The following is a 17,305-nucleotide window of genomic DNA, read 5'->3' as shown; positions in this document are numbered from 1 at the left end:
ATGAAAGACTTAAAAAGAAATTCTGAAGAAATATTTGTAGAAATGGAAATAAGGAGAAAAATGAGTTAAGAATGCAACAATTTTGAACAGTATCAAACACTCTCTTCTGGAATACTTTACAATTCTGATTACAAAAACCAAGAAAAGTGAGCTTAAAGTGAAACAAGTGCAAAGAAGGTTACCAAAATGATCTGAAGAATGGAGAGCCTATAGTTCGGGGGGGGCGGGGAAGTGAAGGTTATAAAAACACCAAGGAGCAAGTACTGGGAAGAGAAACAACCTACTTGAGGGAGGACAATGTTGGCACAGGAACAAACAAGCATAAACTGGCCACAAATAAACACAGTCTGTAAATTAGAGGATTAGGTTTCTAATGATCAGAGAACTGAGGTTACAGAAGACACTTCAAATCAGATTACTGGGGACAAAACACTAACTAAATTTAATACAAACGTCTGTAAGTTTACAAAAGAGATTATGTGACCTAACTGCCTGGAAAGGCAGGTAACTAGACCCAGTGAGTGAAGAAATCCCTTCCAGGTCTATGCTGCTGACAGTTTGTGCAATGTACTCTGAACAGACTCGTTTACCCATCTCAAACTCAGTCCAAGTATTTCCCTCCTCAATGATGACTCTGGGCTCATAGAAGTGCAGAGATTCATTGTGAACCTATAATGGTTACAGATCTTTTTTACTCTTAGTTTACAGCGCTACTAGTGCCTGTGGCATTCTAGATTCAAATCCAAAGGCCAATATTTTTTTACATACTTTCCTACAGTAAAATACTTAAAGTGGTGCTGAAACAGGTAAAACATGAAAAAGAGCAGCAAAAGCCTAACACTTCTAAAATGCTTTAACTTGAATAATCATCTTTTCCCAGTATGTGCACAGTGGCATTTGTGGAAGAGTATGTGTGTTTTCTTTTCTCAAAAAACCTGAAGGAAAAGGCAAAAACTTTATTACATGCAACTTCTGAATATGGGAAAAATTGCAAAGCAAATGGGAATGACACTGGCTTCTCTGTTTAGTTAGGTTTCAGCTCCTGACTGATCTTACTACAAGCACAATGAGGAGAGAAAGAGCAAATGAATGGACAAGTAACAACATGGCCAATATAGGCTTTCTAATCCACTCACCCTGACACAGTTACCATGCACCCAGGCTCAAAGGGCTACTGTGTCATGAAGAAACTGCATCTTCAGAGAGCAAATTCTAAAAACAGATTTTCTGTAAGCAATGAAATGCCTATTGCCATTCCTGTTCTTGGGCAGCTCTAAAACTTCATTGTTTTGGACAAGCACACAAATGTACACAAAAAACAAATCACAGCTGCTGAGCTGCCATTAACCTTTAGGATGGAAGAGTGAATACTCTACGATTTTCCAAGTACTAAGCACCCACACTTAATCATCATAGCTCTGCCAAATGTCTTCAACCACCACCAGCCAAAGATTAAACACCAAAGATTAAACATGCTTCTTTAGAGGAAGCCATGTTTCTTAATCATAGTGATCATCTCCACACTTCTATATACACACAGACACACCACATACACCTATATATAAAAAAAATAAACAACACATACTCACACTCATCTTACTTATTATGTTACTCTTCTAACATTTGGGAATATCAGCATTAACAGTACTGCACAAAACCCTTTCTTTGTCATCCATGTTAATATTTTTAGTCCTAGTTCTCTCATCAAATTGGCTTTATAAGAGAGCATTTACAAAATCTGAACCATTAGCCAAAGTCTAAAGAGCAAAATCAAACCAGGCCTCACCAGTAAGTTCCTGCTCCCTGTGAAGTTAAATCCATTCCATCCACCCCATAGCTATCATCATCCATTATTTTGGACAGGCCAAAATCAGTAATTTTTATTTCTCCACATGCTGTTCCATCTACAAGAAGGATATTACCTATTCGGGGGGGGAAAAAGAAAAATTACCTCAAAACAGCTAAAGAATGCTTTATTTTCAAAACCAGGTTCAATTTTTAAGAACATCTAACTTGATGGGGGGTGACAACTTTACATTATCTTTATATCCTCAAGTCTAGAGTGACTTGACTATAAAACATTTCAATGCAGTTTCAGGAACTCTCTAGATTATCATGATCTGAAATGGCACTCTCAGCTGGGAGCTGGCTGGTCAGCAAAGAAACACCAAAATATAGTGAAAGACACCAAAATGCAGCAATATACCAGTTACCGTGAAGTTTTATTCCTTTTTCTGCCAGAACAAATCCTACACTACATGTTTCAGGGCTTGCACAAGCCACAAAATTGTGGCAAGAAATTGCTGTGATACTACAAATCTTACTCCATGTTTTAAAGTTGTACAATAATTTCTTGATATAAAAGTTATTTGATGAGACTAAGAATACATTCTGTACAATTCCATAAGACAAGAGAAACTTGTATGAACAATTTATTACACAGCACTAAGCAAACAGCCTAGCACTAAGAGTTACTTTACAAACCCCACACTTGGAAGTGCAGCAGACTAAAGTACATGAAGAGTACAAGCATCATTCATCCAAGGTGGTAAAACAAAGGCCATGGAATCAAGACAGAACACTTTGTTTATAACAATGTTTATTATTCATTGTAAAGAAAACCTTCTGTAAAGCCCTCTTTTGGAGTGCTTATGCTAGGATGCTGAAAGCGATTGATTACCTATTTCAATCCTTCACAAGTTAAGAAAAACATATGGGAAAAATTATTTACATATCAGCATTGACCCAACTAATGATCTTATCTGTTTATACTGCTAAGTACCAATGCATGTATCTATTACCTATATGATTTTTTCCTAAAAATTCAAATCAAAATAATGCAAAGTAGAAAAGTTATAACAATCACTTTCCACAGAAAGGGCAGATCACTCTGACGATGAAAGTAGAAAGAAAAGCACACACTTTTTTCTGTTGTTTACAATAACCCTGACACACAAGATAATTTTGGTTTTTTGAGGCATGAATTACAAACAAAATAAAGGATAAAAAATAAATTACATTTTCAATCATAATATTTCTCACTTACCTGGTTTAAGATCATAGTGTATAATAGGGGGCTTGATCTCATTGAGATACCGTAGTGCATTTACTATTTGCATTACAATGGACCTAGCTTCTTTCTCTGACATCAACTTATGTTGCTTGAGATAGAAATCCAAGTCATTGCCTTCACAGTATTCTAACACCGTGCAAAACCTAGAGCAGAATTCAGAGAGACAAAATTAAATAACGTATCACACTGCATAATTAGAAACAGACATGACAACCTAGTTTCATACTGACAAGTTTAAGAATGGCTGCCTGAATATTAAACTATATGAATTAAATTGTTCATAGAACACGGTGTAACTATTAGTTTATGAAAACTGACATAAATCAGAACATTCGTACTCACTAAAAGAGCAAATGCATCCATACTGGTGAGATGTTAAGTTAAAAAAAACCCTCTATTTTTAATAGACATATTTCTCAAAAGAAAACCACCCTAACTATCCATTAAGGTGTGACATATTTCATGCGAAGAGGTGCAGGACAGTCACCAGGGGCTACACTTAGGCTAGTAATGCTCCTGATGTCATTTAGTCTTGGAAACTTGCCTAAGATATGGCAGCCTTTCGAAGCTGCCCTGCACCAGCTCTTACTCTGCCCAAAACCATTACAGCACCGCATGTTCCTTGCACCCTAAAATTCTGGCTAAGTTTTACTTACGTATCTGTATCCAGGGAGAAGTAGTCATACAGTTTAACTATTCGGGGGTGATCCAGTTCTTTATGTATTCTATACTCTCTGCAGGCATGTCTAAAAGAAGATGGATACATTAACCTTCCACAATCAATAAAATGCTATTAAGCTTAACATATGAAGCGTAAGTCATTAATATTTACTTGTGGTAGTTTTCTTTCTTTTCATCCCTCCAGCTTTTGTTAAGCTGGTGAATCTTCACAGCAGCATATCTTTGTTCATAAAGATCAAAAGCCTAAAAAAGAAACAGACAATTATGGGAAAGTTATAACAAAAGGTGATAAAAGCAACATCCAATAAAGAGAGGGAAAAAACTGGGATGTAATTCATGAGTACATTGACAAGGCTATTGTAATGACACCTAGCACTCCACAGGTTAATCGAAGTTTGCTCAACCAGTGTTTAAAGAGTATACCACGTTACAATCCTACTTATTTAAATTCCTTTCCATCCCACGAAAATTAAATGTACATGGTTCAAACACCAGATTTATTAGGCTCAACAAACTCTACCTTGTATACTTCACTGAAGCCACCTCGGCCAAGTAAATGGAGTAACAAATACCGTTCATTCAATGTGGGGTGATCTTTAAACCTTGAAAGAAAAAAAAAATTGTTTAATTCTATTTAAGGTACACAAAGAGAATCCACAACGTAAATCTTTTAGTATTATTTATCAAATGGAGTTTTCTTTTTACAAGCTACATATAATATGCTAAGCAACATTACACCATGTGAAACCCTATGGCACAACTATACAACACAATGAATTTCAGTACCTTTTGACTATTTAGTGTACAAATGCTATCACAACACTGTCACCGAAACATGTTAAGAAAAGCATCCTTAAATTTAAACATGTGATACAAGAGGCCTCTCTTTGTTGTGCCAATATTTAGGGAAGTCTCACACTTCACCCTTCTAGAACAGACAAGGATATTCTTCCAATTTCACACAAAACATGACCAGACCTGTTCCTCTCTCTTTTTCACAAAATAGATTTTATATAACACTAAGAAGTTAAAACAAATCAGAAACAGTGATAAGGGGGAAACACACCAAAAGACTGAATATCTGCTCACACTCTAAGCAAAAGCAAAAAGAAAACACTCCTTCCAAACACAAAATGATGCTGCAGGACAGAGAAAAAGAACCATACTCTCTTTCCTGAAATATGCAGAAGACAAAATATATCCTCCCATCCAATCAGGGGGAAGAGAGGTGAATACTCAACACATTTTTAGTACAATAATGAGACAACTATACTCATGAATCTAGGGCAAGTTGCCAGTTATATTCCATAGAAAACTTTAAGAAAGGTTTTAGGGCTAGTTCATCAACAGGTCATCCCATCCTTCCATATTCCCTACAGTTTTGGAGGTATGATCAGAGGTAGCAAGTATTTGAGGGATGACACATATTCTTGCTTACTATGCCCCTTTTAGACATAAAGCTTTCCTTTTCATTCACTATGAAGATACATATTTCAATGCTAAATATTTTTTTAAAAACCCATTAACAGTTATTAACACATTCAGTGTAGAAGAGATAACAAATTTTGAGGTAGCATCATTAGGCAATTGATGTCATGTGACCAGTAGTCCAATTCTTTAAAACCACACAACAAATTTAGATTCATATTTTCTTGGTCCTTCTAGTAGGGCCTCTAGTAGGGCCTCTAGCAGGGCTAATCTTGTGAATCTTACCACTTTCCCTCTCCACTGCTGATTTTGTTACTGTGTGGCTCTCCATGGCTAAGAACCTGCACCACAACATCACAGGGGCTCCAAACCCAGACAGGGAAGCCCTAACCTGCACTCTCAACTTGTCCTGTTACCCCAGTGCAGTTGCAGACATACATGTTAACCCATATGTAGATGGATTTGTTGCTGGAATAAGAAAATAGGTTTAGCTTTACACCACAGCTGGAAGCTGAAAACTCAGCAGGATTTGAGCCAGAATCTTACAGCTGCTTTGCTTCAGAACCCTCTCCCTTACCAAACAGCCAGATTTGCCAAGACATGTCAGGAGAGACAGCAGGGGCAACAGACCTAAATTACTTCTCCATTGCTTCTCTCTTCTATGGGATGACTGGGAACTGTGGCTTGGCCACTTTGTAAATACTTCTCTAAACTCCCACAAAACCATGAAAACACAGTTTAAAGCTTTTTGTTCTGGACCATAAAATGTGTCAACATTGACTACAGACAGTGAGCAGTGAAGCTGCAGTATCCTGCTTGTCCATCTCCTGTAACTGTTTTCAACTGCGACTGTAATTTGGACATTCTTTCCCCCACACAGGCAATATTTACACAGTCAAAGCCTGTCATTTTTTTGTGCCATTTATTACCTATTGTTGAAGGGTCCTTTTTAAAAAAAAAATCCCTTCTTCTAATGCAAACATTGAAGATTTAAAAAAAGTTGTCATTTAACCTTGTTTACTTGTTGTAGGACACTTACTTTAAAAAGATTCTGCCATCAATGTGTAAGCATCAACACCCATGACTTTTCATATCCAAAACACAACACTAGTTTAGATACAAATTAGCACTAAAGCCACAGGGTAACAAAAAATTTCTGTATTACTGAAGGGTAGGTACAGGGACCATTAGAACAGTTAAGCAAAATTTCATATCTAGTTCTTTTAGTGTTTTAGTGTATACATAATTCTATTGTGTATAAAAAGTAAAAAATAAAATAAAATCTGGAAGGCTTAAGGCTACTGTTTCATTTACATTTCCTAGTGTAGAATGCAAGAAGTCCAGTCCCATCATGTCCTTCCCCCTGGCTCATTCCACCCTTGCACTGCCCTCTCTCCCCATGGCAGCATAAACATTTTTGCAACCGGGGCAGAGAACTAGACCAGGCAATTGATCCAGGGTTAAAATTAATTCAGAAAAATATTGACCACAGGAGCTGGTTTTAACTTGGATCAATTTCCAGTATCTGTTCAGTAAAGAAATGCCATTGCAAGCACAGAAAAAGGGCAAAGTAGGCAGGGAGAGGCAGAATCAGTTCCTTTTAAACAACAGTGCCAGCTGAAAGTGTGGGTGAAAATGAAGTGTTAGTGTCTGTATTCATCATCATGGAAAACAGATTTAATTTTTTAAGTTACGTAATTATTACTTTCAAATCTACACAGTAATAGTTAATATTAAATAACAATTTAACATTATGATACACTGCTATTCAAGGTGAAGTAGAGTAACATTTAAAGTAATACAGCTTTTTCCTGCTAGGTACCTGTACCTAGTAGGAATGAAATTACAGTGCCATAAAACCAAAACTAATTTTAACTGCTGCACAAAATCGCAGCAAACTTCCCTGCCATTTTCTTGCATTATTGTCAGCTAAGTGAATTGCACTAGGTTCTCTTACAAGTATTTTTTTTACCCTACTAATATGGTGTAGCAAGTTTTAGCTCTCCACTATAAGCTGTGTGTGTATATATATATATGTTATTTCCTGCATATTCAACAAAACCATTAATAACTTCACCAAATTATAAGTAATTCTAATTTTTTAAGTTTAAATTAAGTTGGTGTTTAAAATATGTACATAAACACAGAGAACCAAAAAAAATCTCCTCTGTAAAGTGTAATTTTAGAGCATTATTTTAAAAACAGACATGCAAAATTCAGACACTATCTTACTGTGAATTATCTTCATTATTTATTCTTTTCAGTTCTCTTATGTGAAGATTCCTAACTCTTTCCAAACGTTCAAGTTCTGCTTGTATTTCAGCTTCCTCCTGCAAATGAAAAGAAGGAAATATAAAAGCTCATTTACTCCCCATTTGAAAAGGGTATTTTTACCCCTGCATCAATACTAGTGGTGATGAAGGAACATTACATCACAAAACCCTGCTGAACCAGAAGAAAGCATTGCTTTTCTCTTAAAGCTAGAAAAATTCAGAAAGATAAGGCAAAAGCCTGTTTCAAGGAACCTTTCTGTTCATGAACCCACAGGTAATGAGATGTTCACAGTTTTGTTCTGCACTGTAGGGATGCTATCTGAAATAAGAGGCAGCTGGGTTTTGTACCTCAGCCAAGGAGATAAATTATCTGGGAAGCGGTCTGAAATTGATGTCCAAAAGAGAAAAAATTGAGATATGTGCAGTTACAGATTTTGTACAAACCAACATATTAAGAAAAGACATTTAAAATATTTTGAGGCTGAAGTTCAAATCAAGGAAAAGAAGAAAAGAGTACATCATTACAGCAGAAATCTTAAGGTGCTGCTACAAGACAGGAAAACCAATGTAATTTAAAAAGATTTTCCCATTTGTATCTTATTAAAATAACAAATGCAGAATGTTTATTGCCTAAGATTTAAGTGCAATTTCAAAAGAAGCATGTCAGGTAGGAGGCACATTGCCTAACTAATTTCAGCACTTAATTTTATCTCATCTTTATGCTACATATCAGAGAACAACAAAATAATTTTTTATTCAGATTCTCTAAAAAAGAAAAGAATTCATGATGCTAATTTGTGGAAATCTATGTATCTATACTCAAACTGAAAGATATACTTCACTGAAAGACACTGTAGTTATTATAGATTTCAGAGTCAGTGCCTCTAGAACTTGAAAGTCTGAAGAAAGGGGAGACAAAATTCATCCGTATCAGAAAGCTCGTAATTATGGAATTATTCTATCTGAAAAGGAAAAAAAAAGGCCTGGCATCTGATACATATTTTTTTTAGCAGCAGTCCCCCTCATCATCTCTTGTGATTTTGGCACAGTCTCTTGCACAGCCACATGATAAATCAAACCAGAATACTGATCAATCTTTTCTTTAAAAGAAAAAAAAAAAAAGAAAAAAAAAAGAAAAAAGACACAACCATCACAATAAAATACATATTTTCTCTTTGAAAGAAGCTAGATCAGTTCTCCAACAGAATTTATTCTGTGACTGTACAACTTGGTGGTGCTGGTAAAAGCAACAGGGCAACAAGTCATAGCACTAGGGGATGGAGGCAGAAGTCAGCAGGGTAGAGAGAAAATGGCATAAAGCTAGTATTTTCAAACATTGTATATCATAAACTCATACTCTGAAACAACAACTGCATTTGATAATTTAAACCACACATTAAATGACCACATATCCAATGAGTTGAGGAGTCCAAACTAGATGACTTCATTGGGTATTCTGAAACCCTCCCCATAAACCATGGAAAAAACTCTTATCCAAAAACAAGACATGAGATGAACCTTCATTCAGAAAATGAAATTAAATTCCTAATAATTTAAAAGTTGGACTAAGTAGTTCTAATCTGCTAGCAGATTTGGGTGGACCATTCATTCTTCCTAAAATATGATGTCAAGAATTAGGGGTTTTTTCCTGTTTATACAACGTTATACTCTTTTTTTTATATTTAGATGCTTCCCTGCAGTTCTGTGTTAAATATCCTGAAATGACAGGCAGTTCCTCGTAACCCAGTAGTCCTTCATAAAGAATTCTAGTCCTTCTCCCCACAACAATGGCCACACACTTATACACACACAATTGTCTATGTTCTTCCCAAAGGCTGACAAAAAAAAAAATCCATCAGTTATGCCTCTTTTGGACTTTTTTGTTCATATATTATGCAATTCAGTGGTTCTCAAAATGTGGTTCACAGGCCAATGTTAGTCCAAAGAGAACTGGCTGGTTGCATTGTTTCCAGCTGTTATTTAGGACACTCGGGCTGTGAATACCTTTAAGCAAGAATGAACCAGCTTAGCTGCCTCAGGTCACTGCTATATAAAAGGAAGTAAGAAAACAAGAGCCTCTCTCCAGGACCAAAGCCACTAGCTGGAAAAGAATTTCCTGGGTAGCAGAAGGAAAAGAAAACTGGTGGTGGCAGCATATACAGGGCACCAAAAATAAGAGCACCAGGAAAGCATCTGGAGAATGAAAAGGAAGAGGAGCAGAGAGCAAAACAGTATATGCTGTGGGAAGGAAGGAAAAAAACGTAACTAGCAAAGAAGCACCAGGAAAGAAATGCAGCCACGTAAAAAGAAGGTAATAAAATTGTTTTCCTTAGTTAATGACAAAATCTGTACCACACATAAGAATTAAGATGCAAGAATGTATTTTTATTATTATTTTCAGATATACTCAAACATAATTTGCTAAGAAGTAAAATAGTTTCCCCTCTGGCATTTAGTCATGGAATTTTCTTCTTATGCAAAGTACTCCAGAACTGATGCTCAAGGTGAAACTGAAATTCCAGAATTAAACAACTACGTAACAGCTTCCTTCATCTTCAAAATTCCATTAGACTTCAAAAAAGTTAAAGCACTGGAAAAAACCTACAGAATTTCCTAACAGAATTTCATGTGAAGCTGGTGCTATTCCTAAAGCATTAACAATGATGAACTATAAGAGCAGTCTATTTCACTAGTGCCAGCAAGTTACATGCAGATTCCCTAGCAGATTAAAGTATTTTCTTGTCATATTCTTTAAAGACAGTAACAGCATTCTCACAGGGCCCAGTTCAGTTTACTGGAGTAGGATTTATATATAGGAGGTGTCTTTACATTTGATGAGAACAGGCCCAAAACAGACTCTTGCAACATTTCAAGGGGAAAAACACTATGACCTGTCTTGACTGAACAACTCAAGTACTATGCAGCACATACAAGTACTTTTCTTTCACTCTTGTTGAGGTATTTCTGTCTGCTTCAATTGTCATTCTTCTTTACAAATTACTCCTCAAAAGCTTTGCTTGAATGAGCAATAGTTTGTTAATATCATAATTATCTAACTACACAGATTTATTAGAATGATGGGCTTCAAGAAAAGTTTTTTTCAAAAGTCAAAGACTGGAGTAAAATATCTGACTGCAACAATAATTTAAGATACAGAGAAAAGATTTTCTGTAAAAGTAGGAAAATTATATTCTCTTGTGATAGGTAATATGCTAACTGACAACAATTGAAGTGGATACTGCAAACGATGAAAACATTACATTCATTCAAAAATGCAATGCTTTGTAAATTGAATGTTTTTAAAAGTCAAAAAACTAACATAAAACCTCCATATATCAAACGTTGCTGACTCCTCTTCCTTAGCTCTGAAACAAGAGCTCAGGAAGTAGGAAGGGAAGAGCAGTATTGGTGGTGTCATCACTGTTACCACTGCTTTAAGGATTTAAGGAATGAGTACAGTGTTACTTGATGGACTCACTACTACTCTCAGTTTTTATGGCAAGTTGCACAAACAAAAAGAAAACTAAAACCACTATTAGGCATAAAGCTGTACAGCAATTTTAGTATTAGAGTTTCTGATCAGACAGCTCTCAACAAGCCCTCTCCTTATTCTGGCAGTACTGGTTTTTATGGTTTTGGTCATGATCAAAAAACCCATACCTTTTTGAGATGTCCTAATCGAAGTTTGAAAATTTCTTCCTGTTCATGATACTCTGCTAGAGTCAAACTGAAAAACAAAACAATCATGTAATTAAAGCTTTTATATGGTGGCAAACAAAACAATAGCATTCTTACTTAAATACTACAGTATATACAGTATCTTATGTTATTTAGTACCACAATACTAGAAGTACATTTCTGAATCATCTGAACATCTTGGTTTGTAATTTCAGTGCCAAAACATACTTACAGAATGCCTCTCTGTCTGGTATTCTGGAATATTAATTGCCTCTCCCACTGGATCTGTTCTCTCAGATAGCCTGTAAGATTACCTAGGTGCCTCCTGAATAATATCAGTGGTCCCTCACTGTCCATAGAACTCGCTAGGACATGAAGTCAGTTATCATGTAGAAGATCTAAACTGTTCATACAGATTAGTAACTAAGAAGCCTGCGAACTGACTGCAGGCAGGATCCATCGGATGAATGAAAGACACAGAAGACAAACGACCAAAGAAAAGAAACCAAAGAGACTTAAGTTCCAGATTAGAAACCATCCACACATGAGAAAGGAAAAAACAGGGGATGGGGAAGGAGAAAGAGGTATGGCCTCCTTAAAAGGGTTCACATAAATCCCTACAAACAAATTAAAATTAAACTTTTTATTGTTTTGCCTATATCTAATATTTTTTGCATGACACAAAGCTAAAAGTAATAGTATAATATACTCTCTCATATTTCTGTGAGTTCAATTACCAGCTGGAAAGATAATTACCCAAGGTGTTTAGAAGGCTAGAGATGCTGTTCATATTGCAAGTATAAGAACTAGAATGTCTTAAGAATCACCAGTAGTTTCCCCAGAGGTAAGGGAAGATTTCTCTTACAGTAAATGCTAACTTCAATAAAATTCACAGAAATCTAATAGACTAGAAAACTTCTTCCTCCCTTTTAAACTTGAAGTTCACCATAGTTTTCAGAATTCTAACTCCTGTATTTACGGGGTCTCAAAAGTTGTTAATAAAGGAGTGCACCTTTTTAGAATAAAAACTGGTGGTCTTGAAGCTTTCACAGAGCCCTTTCCATTCCTGATATTATTAATACTGAATTTTGCTGCCCATTTTCTGATTTGACCAGGATAGGAGACTGATTCAATCAAATATCAGTAAAATTACTGGGTTCTTTTTTGACCTCAGCATCTATATTTTCAAGAAACTAGAAACATCTTCACAAGACTGCATTTATTTCATCAACCTTCTGATCTGTAATGTATAGAAAACACTCAGATCAGGCAACAAAAGCACCCATCATCATATCCTGTCAGAATCCGAGAAGGAAGCCATACTTTCTTTTACAAAGCATCATACAAAGTTACCCTGCCTTTTTTTTTTTCCTACTGGAAATCAAAGCAATCTTGTATTCCAGTTAACAGACATTCCCAAACACTCTGAAGGCAATAGTGTGAAGAAATTTGCCTCTCCAAGAAAGGCAAAAGGTCTCTTAGTACCAGATTTTGGTACCTAACATTTATGTTCTTTTTATAGCAAACTAAAGTAAATGTGAAATGGGGTGTCTCAATAGCTAGGAAAGCTGGCAATGCATTTTCTGTACAGTCCAAGCAACAGCAAGAAACCTAAGAAAGAAATGCTCTAATTCCTGCTTTAATACACCTGCTAGAACTATCCAAGAGAGCAACAAGGCCACACTAGACAACTTACAGCAACATCCCTGACACCTTTTCAATACTTCTGTTAAAACAGCAAACTACTCTAACATGGATTAAGTTCTCAGCTAAAAAAGACAAAGGATCAATGCCAATGTGTACAAGGTTGAATACTGTTCTTTCCAGATTATTGTCTGCAGTATAAATTACAGGTTTGTGCATTTCCAGAAACACAGTTTGTCTGTCTTTCTCAGGAAAAAGTGTATGCATTTAGGTGACTTAGCAAAGCTGAGCCACAGGTAAAACACACTGAAAAGACAAAGTTTATTACACAACCTACCAGAATTTTCAACGAGCACTGAGAGCCCTAAAACCATAGATCCCCTTAAAAACTAATGCAACATAGAAAATAATGTTCCTATTTATAAAACCTCAGATATTCACACAGTTATGATAAAGTGCCTAGACAGCTCTAGCAAGTATTGCTTTTCAAAAAGTTCTGAAACAGCCCTCTTGAGCACAGAGCACAAGTCAGAGGTCATACTGAAAACATTAAGACTCAAAGTCACCCTTTCCATGTTTCTATGCTATATCCCAATAAATGACTGTTTTCCATTTTTCTATTTTGTTACAAATCTAACTCTATTAGAGGCACAGCATGATTCACAGCAATCTGCAACTGTCGTTACTGACCACCACATTTTGGAGGAAGGCATATAAAAACACCAAACTGTACACAGACATAATCACTTTGGATTTTGTTCATTTAGTTGTGAAAAACAAAACTTTATTGCCTCATATTCAGAAACACTTAATGGTTTTTTTAGGTTTATTATTTTTATCTATAAAGATACTGTAGTTTATATTAAAATAGCACACAACAAATAACAGTAAAGCAACGAAAGTGTGTATGCTGTGTTTCCTGGTGAGAGGCTACCAGCCCGCTGCACAGTCTGAAAACATCCTAGCAACCAAGAGACTGCTTCCTATCAGTCCATCACTTTCTACCTGCATCCACTCACCACACCTTTTGCAGGACGGTGGCATGCTGGGGACACGTTCTGAAAACAGAATCAAAGAAACATGGAATGGTCTGGTTTGGAAAGGATCCTCTAGTTCCAACCACAATGTCATGGGCAGTGATGCCACCTATTAGATCAGGTTGCTCAGGGCCCCATCCAAGTCACCTACAAAACACCATCATTTCCCTCAGAAGGCGTTGCTCCTCCGTCACCTGAGACACACAGGTCTCATCAGATGAGGAGGGAGAAAGGTTGAGGAGCACAGGGGAAGGACGTCAACCAGAAACAGTTGCTGCTGCTGCCATCTTAAGTTAGACAGTCAGGTCTGAGGCTAACCTGAGGAGCACTGGGGAAGAAGGGCAGCTGGAAAGAGGTTGCATGGATTAATGTGGCAACAATCTGGTCCTGACCATGTATCTTTTCTGCTTGAAATTACTGTGCAATAAATCTTGTACTTTAACTGTCTGCAGCCAAGTAAACTCTAAAACACATGCAATGAATTCCTGAAATTCCCAAAAACGCACTGGACATATTCTGTGTATGTAGTAAAATTTTCCTGTGATGCTTAGGGCCATGATGTGCCACTTTTCCTTGTTGCTGGAAGAAAGTGAACCACTTTCCTGGCCTGAAAGGCTTGATTATCACCAATTCAAACTTTTTTTTTTTTTTCTAATCAGCAAGTGTTTTGACACAACATGCATGGGTAGACATAAGTACTCTTCTTTTCACTTTTTCCTCGCAAGTTCAGACAAAACCTTCTTCTTTGACCAAAACACTCTTACTAGTGGGTACAGACAAGACAAAAAACCAAATTGGCTAAGTGTTCCTTGGTTTTCACGATAATCAACCCTGGTACATTTACAAGCATCTCTTCTCCCAGTTGGAATATCATCCTGGATATACAGGCACAGCAGAATGCAGCCATGCTCCCAAACAGACATATACACATCCAATACAAGTTTTTGGCCTCAATTTCTGAAGCTCTTTTTTTCTGGTCCAACGTTATTCTCGCTCCAGTTCCCCAAGTTTCTACAAGGATGAACAAATACTGACCAAGTCAAAATCTTTCACCATGTCTTTTCACCCATTGTTTCCATGTTTGCCTTAGAAAGAAACTGCCCCAGGAAAGGAGCTGTCTTTACTTGTCCAGTAAAGCCCAGACACATTGTTGGCACTTCAGCCTGAAAAAGTTTCTGAAAATATTTTTATTTGTTCTATACAGAACAGAATGCTCCCTCTAAATGATGCATTTGTTCAGCTACAGTGACAAACTCTGCCAGCTCTCTCTGTTCTCCTATTCCGAATTGCATGCAGAGACAAGGATGCATGCAGGCTACCACTGAGGAACTGGGAAGCATTGGAAGAGGTGACTGGGAAGTGAATACAACTGAAACGGCTGAAGCTGCAGAGGAAGGACTAGCATTATAATCTCACAGACTCATCTGTCATGTCTCCGAAGAATTTGGAATAGTTTTCAAACAAGATTTTTTCCAGGGCTAAGGAGGCAACCTCTATTTCAAATAAATGTTTCTTCTTTAAATAAATTTCAATTTATTCCTTTCATATAAGACTGATAAAATTACTTGGCTCAGTAAAAAACTCTCAAAATTGAAACTACTTTTTAGTTTTGGCTTAGGCCACAAAAGGGAAAAAAATTATGGAAAACCAGGACAGTGTTTAGACTCATCTGTTGCATGTTACTTAAAACACCAACCTACACTCACAAGATACTGGCAAGATGGCCACTTTTATAGCAGTAACTTCAATGCAAAAATTTGGCTTTTACATGTGCATCAGAGACTACAGTATATTAGGCTAAACTAAAACGATTCCCTTATTAGGAATGCCTCAGGCAACACCTCCAGTCTGTTTCAAAATAGTTGACACCTGTTTTCAGAAAAAGCTTCAATACAACTGATTGTTACAAAGCTATAAATCATTTTGTCAATACCAGAAGCTGGAGACATTTTCTAAAGCAAACACTGCAGCGGTAATGACACCTGTTGGTAACAACCTCTAGCAAGTTGTTTCTATGTTTAAAATAGACCTGTCTGATCACTTGCATATATGTTGTACTGATTTAATACTGGTTTAGTTCATTAAAGCAGCTCTGCATTTCCTCATGCTTCATATAAACAGAACCCTTTTCCATTTGGCTACACCAATTAAGATCATTATGAAGTAATGATAAGCACAATGTGATAAGCACAATGTAACAGGAGAGAATCACGTGCAGCAGATGACAAATTTACTCTAAAATGGAAGTGCACAATTAATGTTTTGCCAAGATACTCAAAACATTTAATTCTGTACTGAGAAGCAGAGAGGAGTCAACACATAATATTACTATACAAAGTTATAACAAATCCCAAATTCAAACATTAACAAACCCTTTCAACGAAAGGCCTAAGAGCATAATGTGGCTAAATGATTCTGTGATCCCAGGATGTATTACAGATCTTCTCAAAGGTCTGAAACAAAATTTATAAGCTTATCATACAGGTAAGTAAATGTGATATCTGGATTATATAATGATCAAATTAGGATACTTAAAAGGCGCAACAGTTTTGATTTAATAACTGCTTACACTTATGCTAGTATTGGATACAAAAGGGCAATTTTGATTGTTCTCTTGGTAATTCCATAACCAGCAAGCATTTTCATGTGCCACTTAACATGCAACGGGTTAAGCCAAATGAAATGAAAATTTGAAGAGCCTTTAGTAAATTGGAAATGATTTAACACTGTGTTAACACCACGAAATATTCTGAAGTTTATTACCAGGAATTCATCTTGTCCTAAACATGTCCTCTGTATTTTTTCCCGAATTTATATTTTATCACCTCTCAAAGCAGCAATAAGATTATGGGAATTTAACTGGCCAAAAGCTGGCAAATAAGGAGTTCTGTAATTTTTCAGGTCTTTTCCATTACATGAATGTTACTTCTAATAACAGGAGGGATTACATTCAAACTAACATGACAGTAATATTTACCATACTATTCAGAAGTATTAATTATGGTCTAAGAAGAAACATAGGCATTAAGAACTACTAAAGAATCACACTGAGCAATGGCCCTTCAGCTCTCTGCCAAAACACAGGACTAACACTAACCAAAACTTGCTTACATTGCCAGCCTTACTACTGCATTTTCATATTTTTGTCACAGAGAAACAACTTCACAATGTGAAATTTAAGAATGATGCATTATGCAAAACACATGCAGCTGTCTTCAACTCGATGGTCCAAACTATCTATTTTGCAGATCTAACCAGAATAATTTATAGACCCTCCACCCTTGGAGATATGAATTACTACCTCCACAAGTAAAGGTGGCACGTGCCCACACTCAACACGTGGCTTACTTCTGCAAAGTAACACAGATTAATTTGTTAGTCTTTTTAACCCTAGTTAGTTACTTGTTATTTAAAAATAAACTAGGAACAGATACACTGTCAGCTGCAGCCTCTTAGCATCAGGGCAATAACAAGTATCATCAAGCAGCAAC

At 36.4% G+C, this 17,305-nt stretch overlaps 1 protein-coding gene across 3 annotated transcripts in view; it reads right to left on the bottom strand.

The window, feature by feature from the left end:
- The window catches only part of TLK1 (tousled like kinase 1), a 70,058-nt gene that overhangs the window by 6,984 nt on the left and 45,769 nt on the right, over positions 1-17,305 (bottom strand). For all 3 annotated transcript variants that reach the window (XM_027678591.1, XM_027678588.1, XM_027678590.1), the window contains exons 12-18: positions 11,116-11,182; positions 7,415-7,512; positions 4,275-4,356; positions 3,906-3,997; positions 3,730-3,819; positions 3,047-3,216; positions 1,787-1,922 (exon numbers count right to left, since the gene is read on the bottom strand). In XM_027678591.1, coding sequence (XP_027534392.1) covers positions 1,787-1,922; positions 3,047-3,216; positions 3,730-3,819; positions 3,906-3,997; positions 4,275-4,356; positions 7,415-7,512; positions 11,116-11,182 — 735 coding nt within the window. The remainder of the gene's footprint in view (positions 1-1,786; positions 1,923-3,046; positions 3,217-3,729; positions 3,820-3,905; positions 3,998-4,274; positions 4,357-7,414; positions 7,513-11,115; positions 11,183-17,305) is intronic.

This window comes from Neopelma chrysocephalum, unplaced genomic scaffold (assembly GCF_003984885.1).
Source record: "Neopelma chrysocephalum unplaced genomic scaffold, ASM398488v2 Primary Assembly neopelma1_44, whole genome shotgun sequence".
Taxonomy (NCBI): Eukaryota; Metazoa; Chordata; class Aves; order Passeriformes; family Pipridae; genus Neopelma; species Neopelma chrysocephalum.
The sequence above is the reverse complement of the archived record's forward strand: the minus strand, read 5'-3'. Positions and strand labels throughout refer to the sequence as shown.